At 40.8% G+C, this 20498-nt stretch overlaps 1 protein-coding gene across 2 annotated transcripts in view; it reads left to right on the plus strand.

The window, feature by feature from the left end:
• The window catches only part of enox2 (ecto-NOX disulfide-thiol exchanger 2), a 169401-nt gene that overhangs the window by 33730 nt on the left and 115173 nt on the right, over positions 1-20498 (plus strand). Inside the window, exon 3 of one of the 2 annotated variants that reach the window (XM_069170718.1) lies at positions 3104-3193. In XM_069170718.1, the coding sequence (XP_069026819.1) occupies positions 3160-3193 (34 nt within the window). In that variant the 5' untranslated portion in view covers positions 3104-3159. Of the gene's footprint in view, positions 1-3103; positions 3194-12602; positions 13084-20498 lie in introns of those variants that run through there. The other variant, XM_069170719.1, reaches the window with a different exon arrangement.

Consider the following 20498-nt stretch of genomic DNA (forward strand, 5'->3'; position numbering starts at 1 on the left):
GATCTACTTGTGAAGTACCGATCGGTTCATGTGAAGTTGGTATGATTAATCAAAGGCTGCAAATTGTTTCAGAGGGCGATTTGGTTTGAGCCTTCCCAGGCTGCAGTTTCCCTGCTGGGGAGACGAAAGATGAATGGACCTATCAGGGTTATTATGGGGTATCTACCTTCTACATCACTATAGGGGCCAGTTGACTCTGATAATCCTCTTCTCACTGAGGGGGAACCTCTAATCTCTCCAAGACACCGGTGTCTGGCCTTGTGCGTCAAGAAGATGAATGCAATCAGCTGCGTGTAAAAAATACATTGATAATACATAGAAAGTCACGCAGACTGAACGCACAATATCTGTAGGAAGAGATGCACAAAAATGATCACATCTTGTGGCACTTTGAAACTTTGAACTGAAATTGTTGCTGATGTGTGAATCTACAAGTTAAACATGAACAGCCAGTCAATAATAATTGTGCTTCCAGTCCCCCTGATATGTTTTCTTGACTGCTAAGAAATTAGACCAAACAATCAGCCACTTTTGGTGTACTAGCTGCCCCTTACCTTCTTCCTTATTTGTACAAACAATTCAAGTTGCATTTCTGCTACAAAGGAAATCTATGTTTTCATTTTGATAATGCTCATGGGCTGCATAAAGCCCTGTATGGAAGACTGTTTTCCCGGGGGTTTGGGTGCGCCTTAAGAGAGATGAACGCCATTTGTTGTTGTTCCCACAAACTCATTTTTATACTTCTCCCATTAGGAAAAGTCCTATTTCCCCAAATTAGAATAGCTGTCATTATTCTTCTGAAGTTTAGGCTAATGCCATCCTGATGGCGACTAAGCAGTCCCTTCCTCTACCCTCACAGTGGAAGTGTGTGCATTCTCTTGTTGGCCTTGATTTTTGCTTTGTAGTTGCCATTACTGTGGTGAATTTGAGCAGTTTTACTGGCTCTCATCCTCATTACACCCCCAGGAGAGCTGAATGTCTGTCAGTGTCAGAGCAGAGTATACTTTTCATTTCCTAACGAGCTGTTATTTGGCAAACTAGGATGATTGGGTTATAAAGGGGGTCTTTTTATTGTAATAATTTTCTTTAAAAAAAAAAAACATCTTCAGGCTTTAGTACTCAAGGCATTGTTTTAATTATATTTCTCTTTTCGTCAATCCCCAAGTATTTTTTTTAGTGCATTCTACATTGTTCTCTTGATCGGAACCATGTGGAAAAAGGAAACAATTGTACATTCATTCATACACATCATTTTATTGTATCCCATGCTCCTGGGGTTGGTCTAATGTTATCAGATTGTCTCCAGTGAATCTAACGAGGAGGTCATAGGAGGTTAGCGGAGTTCATCAGGACACTTAATTAATGAACTTGGTTTCATCACAGAATACAAATTCAGCACCTTTATCCCAGCGTGCCATCATTTTCCAGAACTGCAACACAAGTTTAACACGGCAAGAAGGGGCCAAGAAATTCCTAAAGATAGATTGTTTTTGAATGTGTCATGGACAGATGAGATGAGAATTACTCTTGATGGACCAGATGTGCGGGCCTGCAGCTGGATCCTTCTTGGACTCGGGGGGCCAGCAGAGTCAGGGGGTATTAATGATATGGGCTACTATTATCCACAGTGAAGTGGTTGGACCTTTTTGAGTGGCAGACGGACTCAAAATAGACTTCAAAAACTACTCCAAGTTTCTGGAAGATACTTCCCGCAAGTAGTGGGACGAGAAGAAGTCTACAGCATTCATGAAAACATGATATTTAGGCAGGGCACTGCTCCATCGCGTGCCTACACACACTGCACTGTTGAGTTTCAGATAAAGCACGTCATGAACAAATAAACAGATTCCATAGACGTAAGGCTCATTCAAGTAATTGAAGTGAAGGATGGCTATGCTGGCAAATAAATGGGCATTCTTTGAAACTGCACTTCTGGAATAATAATAATACACAGTGTATTGTGTAGGTTTTAAAAGAGCAATCTGCAGAGAGGTACATGCATAGTTGCTCGCTAAGATGCTACGAGGATGCTTTGGTCTGTGCAAAGATCTTATTGTGCTCGTCATTTACAGTAGTTGTCAGCATAAATGGAGCTACACGTCAGCGATAGGAGTCTTGTCACTGCCCGACATGTAAGGTAGAAAATAACAGGAGTGATGCTCTCTAATCCTGCCAAGGCTGTGACATAAAATATCATGGTCCATGACTTTTACTTTATGGATAATGTGTTTAAAAGAATATGTCATTTTCATTCTATTTGCTGGCAAATAATAGTTATTTTCATTATCTCGTAATCTTATAATTAATGTATGAATGTTTTTATTTTTGTGAAATGTTTGAAAATTGTCACTCTCTTTCCCAATTTTGTTGTTACAATTAAATTACAGTCTAAAATAAAATGACTCTCAAGTGTACATTGAAAAGAAGACTAAACTGTCCAACTAGTCCTGTCCTTGAACTAAAGGTAAAATCCCAGGAGTGCAGGATAGATGTCTTTTCTCGTGCGTTCACCTTATAAGAATTCAGACGCTGCTGTCAGCAGTGTGGAGCGAGGTTTGGGGATCGCTGTGACCTTCTCAGTGGCCTGAGAGTCTGTTGGCGTGGCATGACTGATGCAGATTATCATAGCTGGAAAAAGCCAATTACTGTGGTCATCACGGCACCCTCGGGGTCTCTCTTGGTGCAATGAAATGCATTACAGAATTCTCTGTGCATCCTTCTGGCAGCGTTTTGTATCTCCTCTATGCTGGAACCCCCCCCAGTTTGCGTGTTAATAGTGCAGTCAATGGGACCCTCCCGTGCCTCAGAGCTCTCTCCGACTCGGATGAGCTTCTGCTCCACAAAGCAGGGAGGTCGTGACTTTTGGAGAAGCAGATGAATTACAGTCTTCGCTGCTCGTCTTTTGTCTCTATTCAGGACAAAGCCCCTTTATTTTAGCCCCTTCTTAAAAGCGCCTTTCTGTCCTCGTCCTTGAACGACTACAGAATCACTAAGTCTGATTGCAGAGTTTTGGTGTAAGAGACTCTTTTGTGGTATTTTCGTGAACAGAAGACACAGCGGCTGATCTGACTTTTGTTTTCCTTGGTTTTGTTTCCCAAAACAGATTTGCTACAAGCCCAGAGAAGCTGAGATCACACCTGACGATGCTGCATCTGTAGGATGTACAAAGACTACAGATCATGTGGAGTCACAGGTAAGAGGCCTGAGTGCATGTTAACTGCTAGTGTGTGGTCTACTCTACACAGAAATGTTTTAACCGAGTTGTGTTCCAGAGATCCAGAGGCGGTTGTTTTAATAAATGCAGAATTTTCACATCAGACAGATCATTTGTTGATCAATTCTTTGCTTCACTTGCAAAAAACGGTTACCTTCTAAAGGTCTTATTTTATATCTATCACTGAGGATCTGACTCTTTTTACTTGCCTTAACCTCAGAACTTGCCTCGCGCTTTCTGGATTTCAAAGGTTTTCGTTTATTCTTTTTCTTTTTTTATCCCCCATGTTCACTTTGGTTTCTTTTTGTGTAAAAATCAAAATCTATTGCGTCATCTCGGTTATTAGTGTCACGGCTTCTGATTCAAAATGTGAATCTCATTCAACCACGTATGATTCATACAGGCACACAGAGGAGTGAGACACACACACACACACACACAAGGTCACAAAAACTGTTGGGAAGGCTCATTTTATTTGTGAACCTAAAGATATGTCAATAAAACAACCTGTCATTGAAAGGAATTTTTTTTTATCAAAAGTTACTGACTTCAGTATGTGGATGTCTAGCTTGAGATTTTGTCAATATGCAGTCAGAAGAACAAGCACAACACACTGACAACAGGGAGCCGCACCTGAGAAATGAGGACGTTAACTGAGATTCTGGCACAGTGGATCTTGTTAGCGCCAGTGTGGATTGTTTTAAAACACGTAACCTTGTTGTTGGCTTCCGATTTCACAATTCTGTACGAGTTCCAAAGAAACAATATCTCCAGTATACAGCTCGAGATTGTTTCTCCCCAGAAAATATGTATTTACTCAAAAAGAATGGAAAAACTGAAAATTCCATTTCAACAACATTTGAAGCCAATTCATTTACAGAAACCATTATTCTGAGTTTGGAAACCAGAGTGGAAAGTCTTATTTACTGAAACTAGTATGGACCGTTACAGATGTTTGTTTCAAGCTCAACAATGACAAGTAATATAATTATTACATGAAAAAAACGAAATCCCTCATTTGGCTGTGTACACTGAGTGTATTTACTTCCCTCCTGCATTACTGCAGAACTCTGCTAGGTGCTTTGCATCTGACACTTTTTCCCTTTTGTAAGTAAAACAACCATGAAATATTATACATTCAAGCTTCCCAGATAATGAATACTTCTGACCTTGCTAATAAGTCCCTGACATTTCCTTTTTCTCCCTTTTTGTCTTGACAGCAATTGTATGGATTGCTATGAAATTTGATACAGACATCAACGTCCCACTGAAGAAAAAGTACAATTTTAATGGAAAAAAATAAATTGCATCCCAAAAATCGCAAAAAACCTGAGGAGGGAGTGAATCCTATTTGTTCAGTACTTTTGGATTTCGACCAAACACATGTCAAACCAAACTGTGCTTTGTGCTCTGTGCTATTAGTTAATGCTAACCTGCGAACACACTACAACGCTAAACATGGTAAAGATTGCACCTGTAAGAGCAAGGTCACACGTTAGCATTCACTTTGAAACACTACTGTGTGCAGCCCCACTGAGCCACGAGCAGGCCCACACCCACTCTTAAGTCTTGCTATCGTATCTATAGGGTTTTATTCTGCCTCAGAGTATTGCCTTTTTTTTCTGCCAAGGCCTGTAATTAACACAAGTGCTCAACACAGAACAAAAGAATAGTACTTAAACAGACAGTTATCTTTTACATAATCAGGCGATTTATTCTACGTTACATTAGGCACGGTATCAGTATGTTTCAGTTAGCTATTGTTGTATTTTGGGAAACAATAGGATCCTACAGTACACTGTGTGAAAATAGAAATTGACCCGGGTAAGAAACTGACAGATTGCTTAAGAGAAAGGAAAGAGAGGCGGAATGAAAAGAGCCTTTCTTGCTGGGCTTTGGCCGATGAGTGTGTCCTTTCCCATTACTCTCACACAGCGCAATATGCAGGTCAGTCAGGTGATAATGAATGCTCTGTCTGATACTTGGCCTTTCTCCTTCCCTCCTGCTTGTCTGGTCCGCTCTCTCTGCTGCATCCTCTCCCTTTCTTTACCCTTTTGCACTGCAGATTTTTCTCCAGTATTCAGTGTATTTGCCTTCCACAGGTTTTAATTATCTAGCAATCTCTTCTTCTATTCGGCAGCATTTCGCAATTTAAATGCGTCTCGGGTCAGTTTGTAACACAATGGAGATGTCAAGTTTTCAGTGGGGTTTTTTTGTGTCAATAATTAAACCGAGACTTAAACCCACAGCCGTCTCACTGAAACCTAATTTTCGCCAGGTTTATGTGAACAAAAAGGGAAGACATTCTTTGTTGATAGATCATTTGTTTTAGTCTCCACAGTGCACGCATAACTGGATCAACTAATCAAATTCTGTGCACACTAACTTCCACTGCAAGACCATCTGCAAACGGATGGGATGTAATAATGCATTCAACCAACGGCTTGCTAATAATATGAGATGCTGGGCTCAAGGTTTCATTTTAGTGACACATCTTTTTAATAATAAACAATGAATTCAATCAATTATGATTGGGGAAATAAACGGACACTCTAAAATAAATGCAAGCTATCACCATTGCATTCTAATTCCATTTTCAAACAGAGATGATGATTTTTTTTTTACATTTTTTTTTTTATCTCCATCAAGCTGTTAAACTTAAGACTGTTTTCTTTATAGTTGTCCTGTATTTTTCTTAGGAAGTGCACCAGTTGTGTGGCTAATAGTCCTAATTAGCTGGTACATGATCAGACTCGGTGAATATTCAGAGCTGATTAATTTATTTACACGTTTGCCTCGTGAGGATTAAATTATTATTATCTTGCAAACAAATAAAGTACCCTGTAAGGTATGTTGCATAATACACGAAGAATTTAGAACAACGTCTAAAGGAATGGATGCTACCAATGCTAAGAATAGAACGCATCACGGTAAATTGGATCAAATGGACACCAGGGCATCAAAGCTACATAATAACTTCTGTCACGCTAAGAAATGTGTAGAGCAGTTTATTCAAAGGGTATTTAAAGAGTTGGGGAAAAAAAAAAAAAACATTAGTAAAATACGACTTTGATTTACAGGCTTTGCACATGACTGCTCTGTTACAGATGAGGCATTATTTTGAAGGAGGCTTTGGCATTCCCTGAAAAAGCAAAACTGTCTCTATCGTTTCACAGACAGTACACTATTCCACAGACATTCTTTTGGCACTTCCTTTGACCCACATTTACAGTGACTGTTCATTTGGTATTCAAAATGAGGACATATTTCACTATTACAGTCATCAGACGGGATATGGGCAATGCAATGAAAAACAGCGTTATCTGACATTAACCTGTTTTCAAGCACGGGCTCTCACATTCTTATGATTTAGAGCCGCTGTTATATCTGCAGGTATTTGTAGGTTAGCATGTAATTTACCAGACAAACGGACTGATATGCGGATATGTAAACAGTGTTGTTGTCTTTTTTTTTTTTTTTTTTTATGGAACATTTGCAAAAACGGTTTGTCAAACTCTCTTTAGCTGTTTTGCTGTCGTTATTGTTGTTGTTGACTTCTTGGTGGGAGCTTGAGGCCTAGCTACAGGACATTACCTGCCCCTGTGTTAATGTTGGCTTGGGGGCCAGTGAAGTTTCATGCCTGCGTATGGCTGATAGTACATTTGGTGCCAGGAATCACAACAAGCTTGCTGTGCAACACAGCTGTCAAAATGCACCACAGTGCCCACTAGCTCTCATGAACTCATTTTGCTTCTATCAGAGGACTCGCACAATTTGATTGCAGTGTGTTCCTGTTGTAGAACAAACAAACATGAATTGCGATCGCCATTTCTTGTGGCGACGTTGGTGGCAATAGATGAGTGGTGTTCGAGTCAAGTGACACTCTGGCTGTGAATGATGCTGGGGCAGCGAGCTCTGCTCAGAACATTTCAGCACTGCAGAGGGGTTAACAGTTGTTTTGCACTCTGTTTGAGACCCATTACCATCAATATTCATTCTGAGGGAGATTTCTCTGGAGGAAGGCCTGGCCTCTTTTTGGATTTAGTCTAATCCGGTTTCCGGAACAGATGCTGCCGTCACCAAGGCACCTCCTGTAACTCCCTCCTCTCACATCATCATGGAAACGATAGCAAACATTGTTCTGCATCTTAAAGCATGTTGGCTCCACTTGCTTTTTATGGGGCCTTGTTACTCCTCCACAACTCATTAAATGCATCCAGGAAGGAGTACACCAGTCCATGAACTGGGACACTGTGAAACTCGCCTAATGAGGTGTGACTGAAGCCGGGAAGTCACCTCAACCTTTCCTGTCCAGATGATCATCTGTTAACCATCAGTCAGGTTGCAGGTGTACAATGTAAGGAGGGAGGAGGAGAGGAAAGTAATTAGAGAGGGAAGGATTAGGGAAGATGGAGGTCAAAGATAACTAGCAAGAACCCAAAAGACAGAGATGCCCCCCATCTTCAGGACACATTTCTCTACTGGCTGCCTTGCTTCATACAGGGCAGTGGAGTTAATGACATTTTGCACTGGTGCCTGAGGTACAAACTCGCCACTCATTGATCTCAAAATGGACAACACCAAATACCACTACAGTCCCTTTAAGCTCCCAGGCTTTCTGCTGAGCAGAACCTTTTTAAATATCACGTGCTCTCCCTCTCTGAAGGCCTCATGGAGCAGCTACCTGAACCCTGTTGTTTGATTGGAAAGGGCATATTGATACTGGATGGTGCAGTCCTACAGAGTGAAAACAGGACTATGGCAAATCAATCGATAGAAGCAGACAAACAGTGCCAACATCTCATGGGAGAAATAGTCCTAAATGTGTAGCGGAAAGTGAAACATGGAATAAAACCAGTACCAGAAGACTATGCCTCTCAAAGCTCTTTTTAAAATTTTATTATGATCGTTGTTGATGAGGCCCAGCTCCCATTTAATATGCAGTAATTGAATTTGAATTATTCATTCTTTGAGATTTCCCTGTTAACTAAACAAGTGTACTGAGTCGGAGGTTAGATCTAACTGGTTCAACCATTCTATACGTTACATGAAACTGAGATGAGCTGGACGATCTGGATTTATGATTTAAGAGACGTGGTGAAATCTGTGAAACATTTTAACCCGAATGACTTATTTCACCTCACTTCCAAGTCCGGTAATTGATTTGACTAAAGAGGGCTCTAATGTCGCCGACAACACATATTCTCTGACGAAACCATAAAAGCAAACCGAGGCTGCCTTCATCTGCTGATGCACGGAGTCAAATTAGTGTTTGAATGTTTTTCTACACTAAGCAAGCCACAGAAAGAACATCATTGTGAAAAAACAAAATCAAGACACCAGACGAACATCATTCCCCATGGACACTGAAATTGAATGAGAGCATGCACTGGCTGTTACTCATTACTACTAGCTGACAGAGGTAATTGAATTCTGCCTGGAAAACATTCCGTTTATTTATGATAAGTATTTTCTGGTCGGTGAAAATGCGGACAGAGAAAAAGCCAGCTATCAGTTGGTCACTTTGCATTTTTTTTTTTTCTATTATCTCTAAATGTAGATGATAAATAAGCAACACCTGGCTGATGACACTTTTTGTTTGTGTCTGCTGATGATCAGCTAAGTGTCTCTTAAATGTGTCCAAAGTTTCTGTACAGTGTGTTCTGGATGTTTTTTTTATGAGCCTACTTCAGTATGTGAAGCAGGGAGCTCACCCATCCAATATTTTTCAAAGGCTAGGCTCTAGTCCAAATGTTAGAAGAACGCGGGTCCCCATATTATTGTGTCATGTTTCTGAAGTCTTTCCAAGTATCCCCATTGTAACATAGCCTGAATAACACCATGTTGAGCTATTGGGTTAGCTGCCTTCAAAACACTAGAGTTTTGCCTTGATTAGTGTTCAGTATAGTCTGTCAAGTTTTATTTTGAAAGTGAGGGATTTATATAAAAGTTGGCAGGAGCTCTAACAGAGACAATGTGGCTGCATATAATAACAAATCAAGTCAGAGATGCTCCTTCACTGTTCTTTCGGTGCTGCCTGCAGTTTAGATTCTTGTTAAATTGTACCTGCAGAGGGAAGCTGTCAGGTGGTATCATATTTTAAGTCTTTTTTCATATTTGGTACAAATCTTAGTGGGATCATTGTAGGTATATACTAATAATCCTTCAGCAGTGTCTGAATGTGAATATGCAGCTTTTATTTGCTGGAAATAACCAATAAAACACTTGTGTGCCGAAAAAGAAACCTGATTTATTTCTGTAAATCAGTCAAAGCTTTATAGAGAATCACTGACAATATTTGCTGACAGTAGATGAAAGAGACAGTAGAGTAACTTACTGTCATAACTGTACTTTGATTCAGCCTGACACCTTATTTGTGGAAAAGTGTTCTTATGACTTCACAGTGGACTGGAAATTGAGGGCAATTTGGAGGTTTTGAAAAGGGGAATGGCACTCTGGCCTTCGGTAAATACTTGTATTTACCTTTAAAATGATTTTGCGATGGCAGTGGAAACAGAGTTATTGGTTGGGCGGAGGAGAAAATCGTTTAATACAACGCCTACTTTCTGAACATATCCACGGCTTATTGACCCAAACTTTGCAACCTCAATTTAGCTTTATATATATATATATATATATATCTATATATATATATATATATATATATATATATATATATATATATATATGTATACATCTTTGTGTGTATGCACACCTTTGAATGCAGCCCTTGCCTTTCAAACCATAATGAAACGGTCCTGCAATGACTGATACCTTTTATGGAGGATTTTTATGCTTGGCAGAGGTGAAAAAGTTGGTGCAAGCAAAATGGTACAAAGTGAGGTGGAAACAGACACATTGAATAAATTATGACACACATGAGGCATGTGACTTCAATGTCCACTGAAGCTTTAATGCTAAAAAAAAAAAGGAGCAGACAAACAGATCAGACCTGCGAGAAACAAAGAGGTGACAGTAACCACCTGCCTCTGTTTGAGGTTTCACTTTTGCTTTTTTAATTCATCTATATTGCTGCACTCTCTTCTGCAGTGGTTACCAGTTGTTTATCTTGATGTGCCCAACTCTGAATATTTGGAAACAAGTAGGTGGATGCGCACGGATTTGCATATTCTCTTGTGCATTTTCTGCTAGATCAGTTCAAATCTGCACCACATTTGCAAACATGGTCAATTTTACCACAAGGTCCCCTTAGTTCTGCAGCCACTCCACCTCATTAAATGGTCATCGGCTAACTTGTTTGTGTAGTCCTGGATGTATTTGAAGTCATTTAAAGGTCTTGTGTTGTATACATTCTGATTTTCATTTATTTTTTGATTATAAAGTAGGTCTAAGCGCAATAGAAATATATATATATAAGTTTCATATTGCTCAGTCTTGAAGAAATGCACACAGCCCGTTTTCAGCATCTATGCCATTTGGACAAGCTGTTTAGATTTCCTTCAGTTTGTGATGTCACAAACTGACCCTCAGCTCTACGTCTACCCTAAGCATGGTCCACTGTCCAACCTTTTATGCAGATGAAAAGGCAAGACAAGTTTATTTTTATAGCACATTTCAACAACAAGGCAATTCAAACTGTTTCACATAAAACCATTAAAAGCATCAAAACATAAGGAAAAAGAAAAGGACATTTAAAAACAGTTAAGAACAGTGATTAAAACATTAAAAACATCATTAAAACATTAAGCAAGCTAAAAAAAAAAAAAAAAAAAAATAGGATAAACGTTCGAGTGAAGTTCCAGTTCTGTGAAAAAACAGAATGATCGTTCCAAAACGGAACTAGCGAGCTACAAGGTTGGAGAAAACCTGCGGTTGGCCTTTTGTTGAGTGTGTCGCTCAGAAAACAGTCAACCAATCAGAAGAGAGGGTCACTGATATCAATGCGGCTTAAAGACACATGCAAAACAGCCTGTTTTTTTGGTGGAGCTCCAGAGAGAAGCTCAAGAGAGGAGTAAAACTATATTGAGATGGTTTTCTGTACTCAACACCACAAAAATATCTTCTTATGGATATCCAAAAAATGGGACCTTTAAAGTTTCAACATGTATACCTCCAGACAAGAACTTTGTGGTCATTTCAGGGGCTGTTGAATTCTATTGCATTACACCAAATGGTGTTTCTCATATTCGGTCCAAAACATTTGTATGAACAAGGGCAGACTAAATAGTTGTATCTGAATCAACACCTTGCCAAGACATTTTCAACCAAATCTGACCATAATAATCTTCATAAATGTAGGATTCACATTAGTTGTAGCCGGGTGTACCGAATGAACTAAAATAAGGAATCAGCGGATGTTTATCTATTCATGCTGTATTACAAGGGATAATACTCTGGAAAAATGATTTCATTTTCTCATGAAAACATTATTAGTATCAAGTGATATGTTCCCAAAATGGGGACACTGCTTGTATCACGTCACATGAATACTAAACCCTTTTTGACATGCTGTAATCATTAGAAGTCTAATTAAACATTAACAATGAACAGGTGACATCTGTGTCTCTCCACAGCCCAGTCTGGGGGGGGCGTTTGAGATCAGGGATAAAGGACTGCGCTGACCACTGCAGTGATACATGAGATGACTTTCTCATGACATTTTTTTCATGTCTCTGTACACAGTTTGTGCCCAATTATGGAATCATAATCGTGCTTGCTCTGGTGTTTTGCTTGTGTCTACGGTGTTGATCAAACCAAGACGGCGCTCGGAAACCCCAGTCATTTTCTACAAATGGGACTTTTCACAGCATCAACCGTAATACGAATATGTTCATCAGCAACCGTCACGGAAGCACTGGTAGACAATGTAGAAACTTGACTGAACGCCGGTTACTGTTAACAAGCAGGAAAACAACATGCCTATAACATGTTGATGATTCGATTTCAGTTCTTAAAGAGACCACAGTAGTAACAAAGTAAATGGAATTGTACACATTTTTTGATCGGCTATATTACAGTCACTTACAACAAGTTGGAAAAGTGCTTTCTTTCTTTATTTTTTTTTATCACAGAGGAATGATTGCAGTCTGCGTGCTTAACATGGCACTGAAACGGTAATCTTAATGCTTCTCCTCCTCCAACCGGCAAGCTACAGAATGACACCTTAAAAGCACAGCTGTCAAAAGTTATGGGCAAATAGTCTGGCTTTCCATTTGCATGTGCGTTATTTATTTAAGATGTCCTCAAATTTGTTTACGTAAACCCGGACGTGTGCACCTTCACCGTCTTCACATCTTTTTTTTTTTTTTCAAACGGCATCGAGCTATAAAGTGGGCAGCGTGTCGACTTGATTCTTCTTTCTTCGCATCGAGTGACTTTGCTGTCGGGGCGGCGCAGGTCGCGGCTGCAGCGCCTCCGTGAAAACGACATCATCTCCCGACAGTTCACCCGCGCTTTGAGCTCGCCTTCGCCGCGGAGCGACAGAGAAGAAGAGCCGGAGTTTCGTCGGTGACGGCGGGCCGGCGCGGACAACATCTCTCTCTCTCTCTCTCTCTCTCTCTCTCTCTCTCTCTCGCCACCTAAAACAGTTCGCCCGCACACGCGCAAGCTTTGCATGTGTCTGAAGCAAACCGGTATTCCGCCTCAGTCTCGAGCCGGGCACGTCGAGGGGGCGGGCTCGCCTGCCGTAAGAGCTAAAAGGTCCCCGCTTCGACTGGCTGCTCTCATTGCAGTCCAGTCTGCCGAGCGGAGCGGACTGACTGAGGGACAAACCCCGTCTCCATTCAAGGATTTTCTTTTTTTTTTTTTTCTTTTTTTTTTTTAAACTCCGTACACTTCGTCCTAGAGCACGGGACCGACCGGAATCGCGCCTCGCCTTCTGTGGACAATGTTTCTCTTGCAGTACACAGGTAGCGACATCATTTCAAGTTTTTTTTTTTTTTTTTTTTTTTTTTTGTATCCCACTCCGGCTGGTCCTTCATGCGGCGTCTTTTCTCGCTTCCACTGGCAGATGCACAGATGTTATTCCTTGGTCTGCACGCACCGACTATCTGTACTTCTGCTGCTGCAGGCTACAACGAATCAGTGCACGTCAGTTGCCGCGCGAGTTCTGCGGCGTTTTGCCACATTTCATCGCTCACCTCTGTTATTAGATACAAGTTCTAACAGCAAGCCGAGAGGTGTTCCTGCTGGGTTTCGTCCCTAATTGTCGGGCGTATACCAGCTGTTGAGACCGCAATATATAACAGCTATGCTGCCTCTGCGCTCTGTGGTAGCGTTGTTGGGTTTTTTTTTCTTCTTCCCCCCCCCCCCCCCCTGTGTCTGAGCACTTGATGTGTAAATGGTGTGCTTTACAGAAAAATTATTCACTGTACGTCTTTTGGACTTGTCTATCAGCGTAATAGAAACGAGCCGTAGCCTTTATCTTGACTAACACACGCCTACTGATGCTGTTTATTATGGATGGAAGTTTTTACAATAGATTTAAAGCACATTAATTGCACATAGTTACATGCTCTTTAGTCCGTTTTTTTTTTTTTTTTTTTATGATGCTTGGGAAGCGCTATGGATCTTGATGTGGCACATTATAGCAGACAGGCCTGTCATGCAGGGGCTTGCCAAATGTTTGCTTTTTAGATGCAAGTTGTTTGGTTTCTTCGCTGCCACGTCCAGCTGTTAAGATTTCCGTGCCATTTACTCCTGCATAAGTAGCTCCATTTGAAAATGGGACACTCTGTGAGCTCCCAGGATCTAATTAAGCGAGAATGATGTTTGAACTCTCGTATTAACCTGCTTACTCGGCTTTATTCTGGCGTTCTTCTCCAGCTTCCTCTGTTTGTAGTCATGGTAAATTTACCTCAGATGTCCCACAGCTTTTTTTGGTTGCTTATGTGTTCATAGCTTAATCGCTGCTTTCCTTTAGCTCATAAAAGCAATGACTTGTCAAAGATTAGTGTCAGGGCATTAATTTGCCATTTGTGTTGCTGTTATTATACTGACTACAAAAATTAGACTACAACCAGCTCGATTTCCTCTTCCACACTTCATATGCAAGATATTTTCCAATATGGTCTTTTCAGACTTTTTCAAATTTAAAAACGGTTTTCAAATCTGTGAAGGGTACCCACAATTCTGAAATACTTAGAAGATAATTAAATGCCTCGTTAAAATAGGCTTTTGTTTTGCTACATCTATTCTGACCATAAAGTTTCTCAGTGCTCTAATGGAAATTATTTTAATTATTGCACGGAGACTTAAAATTAGCATTACGACCTTAATGCTTTTTGTGCAGTGGATGCAAATGTATTTCTTGTCCTTCCCTGATTTGAAGGTTTTTGTTTCCCTGTCCCGCTGTTGTTTATTTTGCGCAGACAGAAGGGATCACTTCCCTTTCTCCTCTATTGCCTTCCCTTCCAGAGGCACAAACATGCTTTGAATCAAATTGAGTGAATGGAGGTCGAGTGCCTCCCCATGACCACTGGGAGAGAGAGGGTCCATCAGGCCGCGTGACAGCCATTTACCTCCGCACTGCTCTAGTCCTCTCTGATCAACCGGCAGACCATCTTTAGATTGCTTTTAGTGGTGCGAAGGAGGGAGGGCACTTTGCTTAGATGTGTTAGAGAGAGGAGATTTAAAGGTTTTACATTGAGTGCTTGAGAAGGAGCTTAAATATTTCAGCTCTCTTTGGCATACGATGATAGCGCTGCGGAGCAAATTAAGAATGAAAAGAGAGCGGAGTACAGTATAATACCAGAAGATTTGACAACTTTGGAAACTCTCAAATTTTAATTGGTTGCTGCATGACAATTTGTGGTTTACTAAGTGGGATTCTCATAGCAGTGTCGGTTGAGGAAAAACAACAACAACTGAAGTGACAAAGGGGGAAGAAAAAAAAAAAGGGAAAAAAGCAATAAACAAAGTGGAAAATATGACTCGGATTACTCACAAATGTTTAATTTAGTCAAACCAGCTAGCTCGGTAAGAGACCGACCAAGCTGAAATGTATTTGTGGGAATGCATTATCGTGAGAAACTGTCCTGACTTGTTGGTCATTTAAGATGAAGCCTCAGACAGGATGCTCATACTTTGTCTCAGGACTTCAAAAGCACAAATTGCTGTCCTGACTAATGACTCATCCCGACTGGGAAAATCCAAATCCAAACCTACTCTGTATATTTTGATTGAGTCTAGTTTTACAATGAAGTCACAGACAAGTTGCTCACATCTGCTGGACAAAATTAACATTAAAGTTATAGTGCCATTTAATTTGGAACCGAGCATCACAGTCAAAGCTGAAAATAAATGCACGTCTGCTCATGCAGCAGCGATGATTTAAATTGTTTGACGCTATCTGGGACCAGGACATGCAAATGATCCAGTTGAATGCAGACCAGCTAATTATTTCATCTTGTCTCAAAGTGTAGTGCTTGTGGCAATTGTGAGCGCTTCACCTTTTTAAAAGACAGAGCAGCTGCCGGCTTCAGTTTCATCCACCCTTGTGATTATATCCCAGAGCTATTTACTGACTCAGCCTGCCCATCGGTATTCTGCTCTGTTGTTGTCACCTGACTGCTCAAAGCTGAACTGACAGACAGGTAGGAAGCTCTTTAGATTACTGATGAGGCAAGTTCCGAGTTCCAGTGGTGTTCGTTTTTGTCTGTTAGACAAACCAAGTTAGTGAGGGTCGTATAACATCAGTATTGTAAAAACTGCCTTGCCACCTTTTTAGATCTTTGCACATACATGTGCACCCACTCAAGGCATAGTTTGGCAAACTGTCAATGCTTTCTTTCCGATGAATGTCCTCAGTTTGCAACATTACAGCCTCAGAAATGCCACCGCACTGAGCGTGGAATGTTCTTTAATCCCTCTCCCCCTGAATGTGCTCATTGTTTGGATAATGAAGGCGTAGTAAATAATACTATTTCCTGCCCTGATGTTTTCTATCGACTGCCACTGGTTATAGCAGCAAACGGTGTTGTGCATATCCAAAAACAGAGATAAAGTTGTTGTGAAATGATTACTGACATAGAAATACAAATGAAATCAAATAAAACTTGTTTCTGTAGATATATTTTGATTGTTCCACTGCACAATTGTTTGTTCACACAAACTGTGACCAGTGACAGAATAAATATCGGGTCCTTGGGGATTGCCGATAGCTTGTTTGTATTAACTAATGTATTGCTAGAAACTATTTGGTTGGTCATGACAGAAGTTTTAAGGTGATGGTGTTTCTTTTAAAAGGAACGTTTAAAAAAAAGTAATAGAAGAGCTTTGTGTTTCATCTTTGACAAATACTACTTTTGGAAAAATAAGAGTTGCGCGAGATGCTGTTAAGGTTGATGTTGTATGTTAGAATCCATCTAAAGGAAAAAGTATTGTGTAATCCTTGTTAATGAAAAGCACAGTGGAAAACACCGTTTAATCCTCAACTCTCTACCACAAAACAGTCATTCATCAGAAACACTTTCCAAAGCTCCCGTTGGGAAAGTCAAGGAGCTACTTCTGCACATCACTTTTTACAAGATGCTCGGCTCCCTTTGTGAAGTCATTGTTCTCCGTGTGTTGCTATCACTCCAACTCTAATTTTTAAGACTGCTGGTGTGATAAGTTGATGTTCGATTGCCTCACCACTTGTCCCAAATCCCTGTAGCAGCCTTGTTAAGGGTGGGTAATGATTGTTGTCAATTCCTGGGTCTAATTCTCACTTGTACGTGCCCCGCAGAAATCCTGTTTGCCTTGGTCTAGTAGTTCAACTTTTGAACAGCAGCGTTAAAGTGAAACTAAAATCGGTTCAGGTTAAAGACATGCATATTGGCTCATGTGGAAGATCCTTGTGAGCATCAGCACTGTTGGCAGCAGCGGCAGGTCATCCTGCCATCTGGTATGGAGTAGCTGAGAGAGCTTGGCAGCCTAAAGGCAACCAACTCGGGGACTCCAACCACATCACTGACAGAGCTCTTCATTTCTAATCACTTTCATGATAAGCAACCACGCAGGGAACCTTGAAATTGGAGGTAAGGACTTTGCAGCGGCAACTTCAGGAGCGACATGAGAGATGAAGTGAGCCATCAGTCTTATTCTGCATTTTCTGTGTACGAGCAGTGTGCGAGAAGGGATTGTGGCTGCAGCGCTGCTGCGTTAAACCCAGCTGACAGTCCCATTGAGCACAGGAGAAAAGAGAAGCAGTTTGAAGGAGCTGGATTATGCTGTTCACCAGGGAGTTGCTGTACAACTTTTTTTTTTCTCCCCCCCCCACCAACATTTTCATAACTTCTCTCCGAAACACATAATGAACACTTCAGTCTTCCACATTGGCCTCAACATTGTGTGTAATCTCTCATCCCATGGGTGTTGGGGTGGGCCAAGATAAACACTGCAGGCACGTATTCTGTCTTTGATACAATCCTATCGCTTAAAAATCACAATTTCTGTTTCCTGCTTAGTGTGCACCCATTTATCACACACACAAGCCTACATCCAGCTGTAAACGTTTATTTACTTAATCAGTTCAAGTCTTTTATACCAGCACATTTTTATGACTTCTTGGGTCTGTCCAAACCGTTCTTCAGAATATAACTATTAGGATTCAATATAATTCCCGGTCCAAAGGTTAGCGTCTCCAAAATAAGTGCATAGTAGCTCCAGAGATTTAACAAGACTGGTAATTTGGGTGGAGAGACACTTACACTGTTATTTTGTCTGGTATTGAATAGAAATGGGTATTTCAAGCAAAACTACTATTCGAAATTTGCTCTGAACTATTCCATTTTTCTTTGAATATTCGCATATAATGTTCCCTAAGATGCTAGCTATCTGGCTGCACACAGAGAAGCCTCCAGTTACTGCAGCACTGCTCAGACAGGTCAAAAATTAGTTTGGAAACGGTGAAATAAGGGTTCTAATGGGGACATTACATTTGTATTTACATGAGCAGGCTGCCTATTAGAGGCTATGTATGGTAAACGCTGTGGCTCGCAGATGAGATATTTTACTCCTGCTTTAACGGTTCAAACGTTGTGCATTTTAAAAGGAAGACATGTTGGTGTGGTTGTAGCCTATTGAAATTCTGCACCAAATAAAACTTTTTTTTTTTTTTTTTTTTTCAATAGTAGATGGTACCAAAGCAATTCCGTGCCATAAAAGTATCAAAGTTTTGGTACCCAGCCCGACTGAACAATAGTCATATTTGACTGTCGAACCTATTTATACTTATGCTTGTAGTGAGAAACACTCAAGTACAGGGACAGCTGTCACTTTAGTGTGCAGGACATGTCCCAGTAACTCTCTTGGGCTGTCCCACTTGAGTGCGTGGTAGGATGGAAGAGGACAACTCGGGTTGAAACGGTCACGTCAATATTTCACTCCAGAGACAGAATAATCCTGAGTTTTTATTTCTATGGTGGCATTTTGTTCCCCACTTATCCAGCAGTGCCAAGAGAAGCACAAAACATGTGGCATGATGGATCACCGGAGGGATGTAGGACACTACTGCTGTACATCTCTGAAGTTCCTTGTGTCCACTGCTGCTTCAGAGATTGTATTACAATACATTTTTCTGCCTTAGTACAGGATGATAAATTGTCCCCCTAAATTTAACTTTTATAAAGCAGCTGCATTTTTTTTGTGTGTGCATTTTCTCCTTTTAAATATACAAATCAGCTGTTGCATATACCGTGGAGTCATTTGAGAGGAACCTGAATTTATTGTAAGAAATTCCATGACATGTATTACCCCTTTGCTGCTATCCAGTGAATATACTGTATGGTTGGGAAGAAGTTGACACTCTCGGCCGAGACCTGTTCTTTCCAAACTTTGATATGTTGAACATTTCCCCCATAGCTGAAACCATGGTTCAGTGGTTTGGACCTGAGAACGGGGACGTCCACAGAGATTGCTTGTCTGGAAAGCAACCATCACTCTACTGTAATAGAGACTGAGGGCCTGGATTTATATGGCTCTTATTTTAAGAAGAAGGAATGGCTTAAGGCTGGAAAGGAGCTTGAGAACAAAATGGTACCAGAATGGATGGACAGAATGCAACCAAGAATGCATTATTACTAGGGTAGCAGAGGTGCTCTGTATTCTGTATGTCTGCATGTTGTGTCAGGGCCTCTCGGTCAAACTATAAAGGAATAACAAAAAGTGCTTTCATGGTTTGTTGGGTAGAATAAGTCTGCAAGGCTATTAAATTCATATTCTGAACCATGTTTCCGTGAGAACGTAGCCCTTTGTGAGTAATAACATGGAAGACTTGGGGTAACCCAGGAATTTTCCATTTGCGAGAGACATTTTTTGTGGTGCATTTTCTTTGGGGTGTTTCTTTCCATTTTGCATCAACAAACTCTCTCTCACAGATCTGCACTGTGCAGAACCTTTTCATTGCACTGGAGGAAAAAACCCTCTGAAATATCACCAGAACAGCTCTGAAAGGTTTGGTGTTTGAGCTCAAAGGAAGTCCTGTACTTGCATGTTTACTGCACTGAGCCTGGCTAGAGTCAGACCTCTGTTGCTGGATAAATGCAAGGTGGGTTTTTTTCCGCACTCAGCACATCTAAGTGGGAAATATTAGTTCTGTAGCTTTTTTTTTCTGCCCCTTTTAAGGAATGAGAGGTCAGCATTTATGGAGGGATAATACAACTCCAGTGTAACGTTTTTTACCAAGGAAGGGGTGTAATTCTCAGACGGGTTCTTTAAATTATAGCCGTGTCTATTTTGGACCGTTGGAATGCAAGTTGAGGTCAGCATTTGAGTGAACCTAAGAGCTCTCTCTGTGACCTGAGCCTGACGAGTTGAAGTGAGGACAACCATAGAAGGCTCACGTTCACAAGCAGGCCCTTGGTTTTCATCGTAAATGTAAATATTAACATGGGTCTATGTGCTCCGTTAATTCGTCATTTTTAGACGGGAAATTGTGTGTCACAACTGTTTTTGGGAAATTGCCCCTCAAAACATTGCTTATTCAATCCGTCCGATCCAGTTTACCACCCAATACAGAAATAATTATCAGTGGCTGTCAACGTCGTCCTCTTATTTCGCAGTTAAATGGTCCACAAGCAGTGTGTTTGAGCCAGTCAAACATTGACCACGTTCCCAGTGGTTATTTCTTTGAAACAAAGTGTTTGTTTTCGATCTGGACAACTGCCGTCTGTCAGGGTGCCTGGAACTGATCCTTCTGTACACCATTAGTCTTGATTCCTGCAAAAGCACCACAGCATTCTTCCTATTCATTAACCCTCGTTTAAGAGAGCACCACCTCTAGTTGTGGCTCAATCCCAAATTGCACTGCTCCCCCTCAGGCAAGTGTCTGAGAACTTTCCGG

This window comes from Embiotoca jacksoni, unplaced genomic scaffold (assembly GCF_022577435.1).
Source record: "Embiotoca jacksoni isolate LCO1_2020_lvr unplaced genomic scaffold, fEmbJac1.0.p SCAF_5, whole genome shotgun sequence".
Taxonomy (NCBI): Eukaryota; Metazoa; Chordata; class Actinopteri; family Embiotocidae; genus Embiotoca; species Embiotoca jacksoni.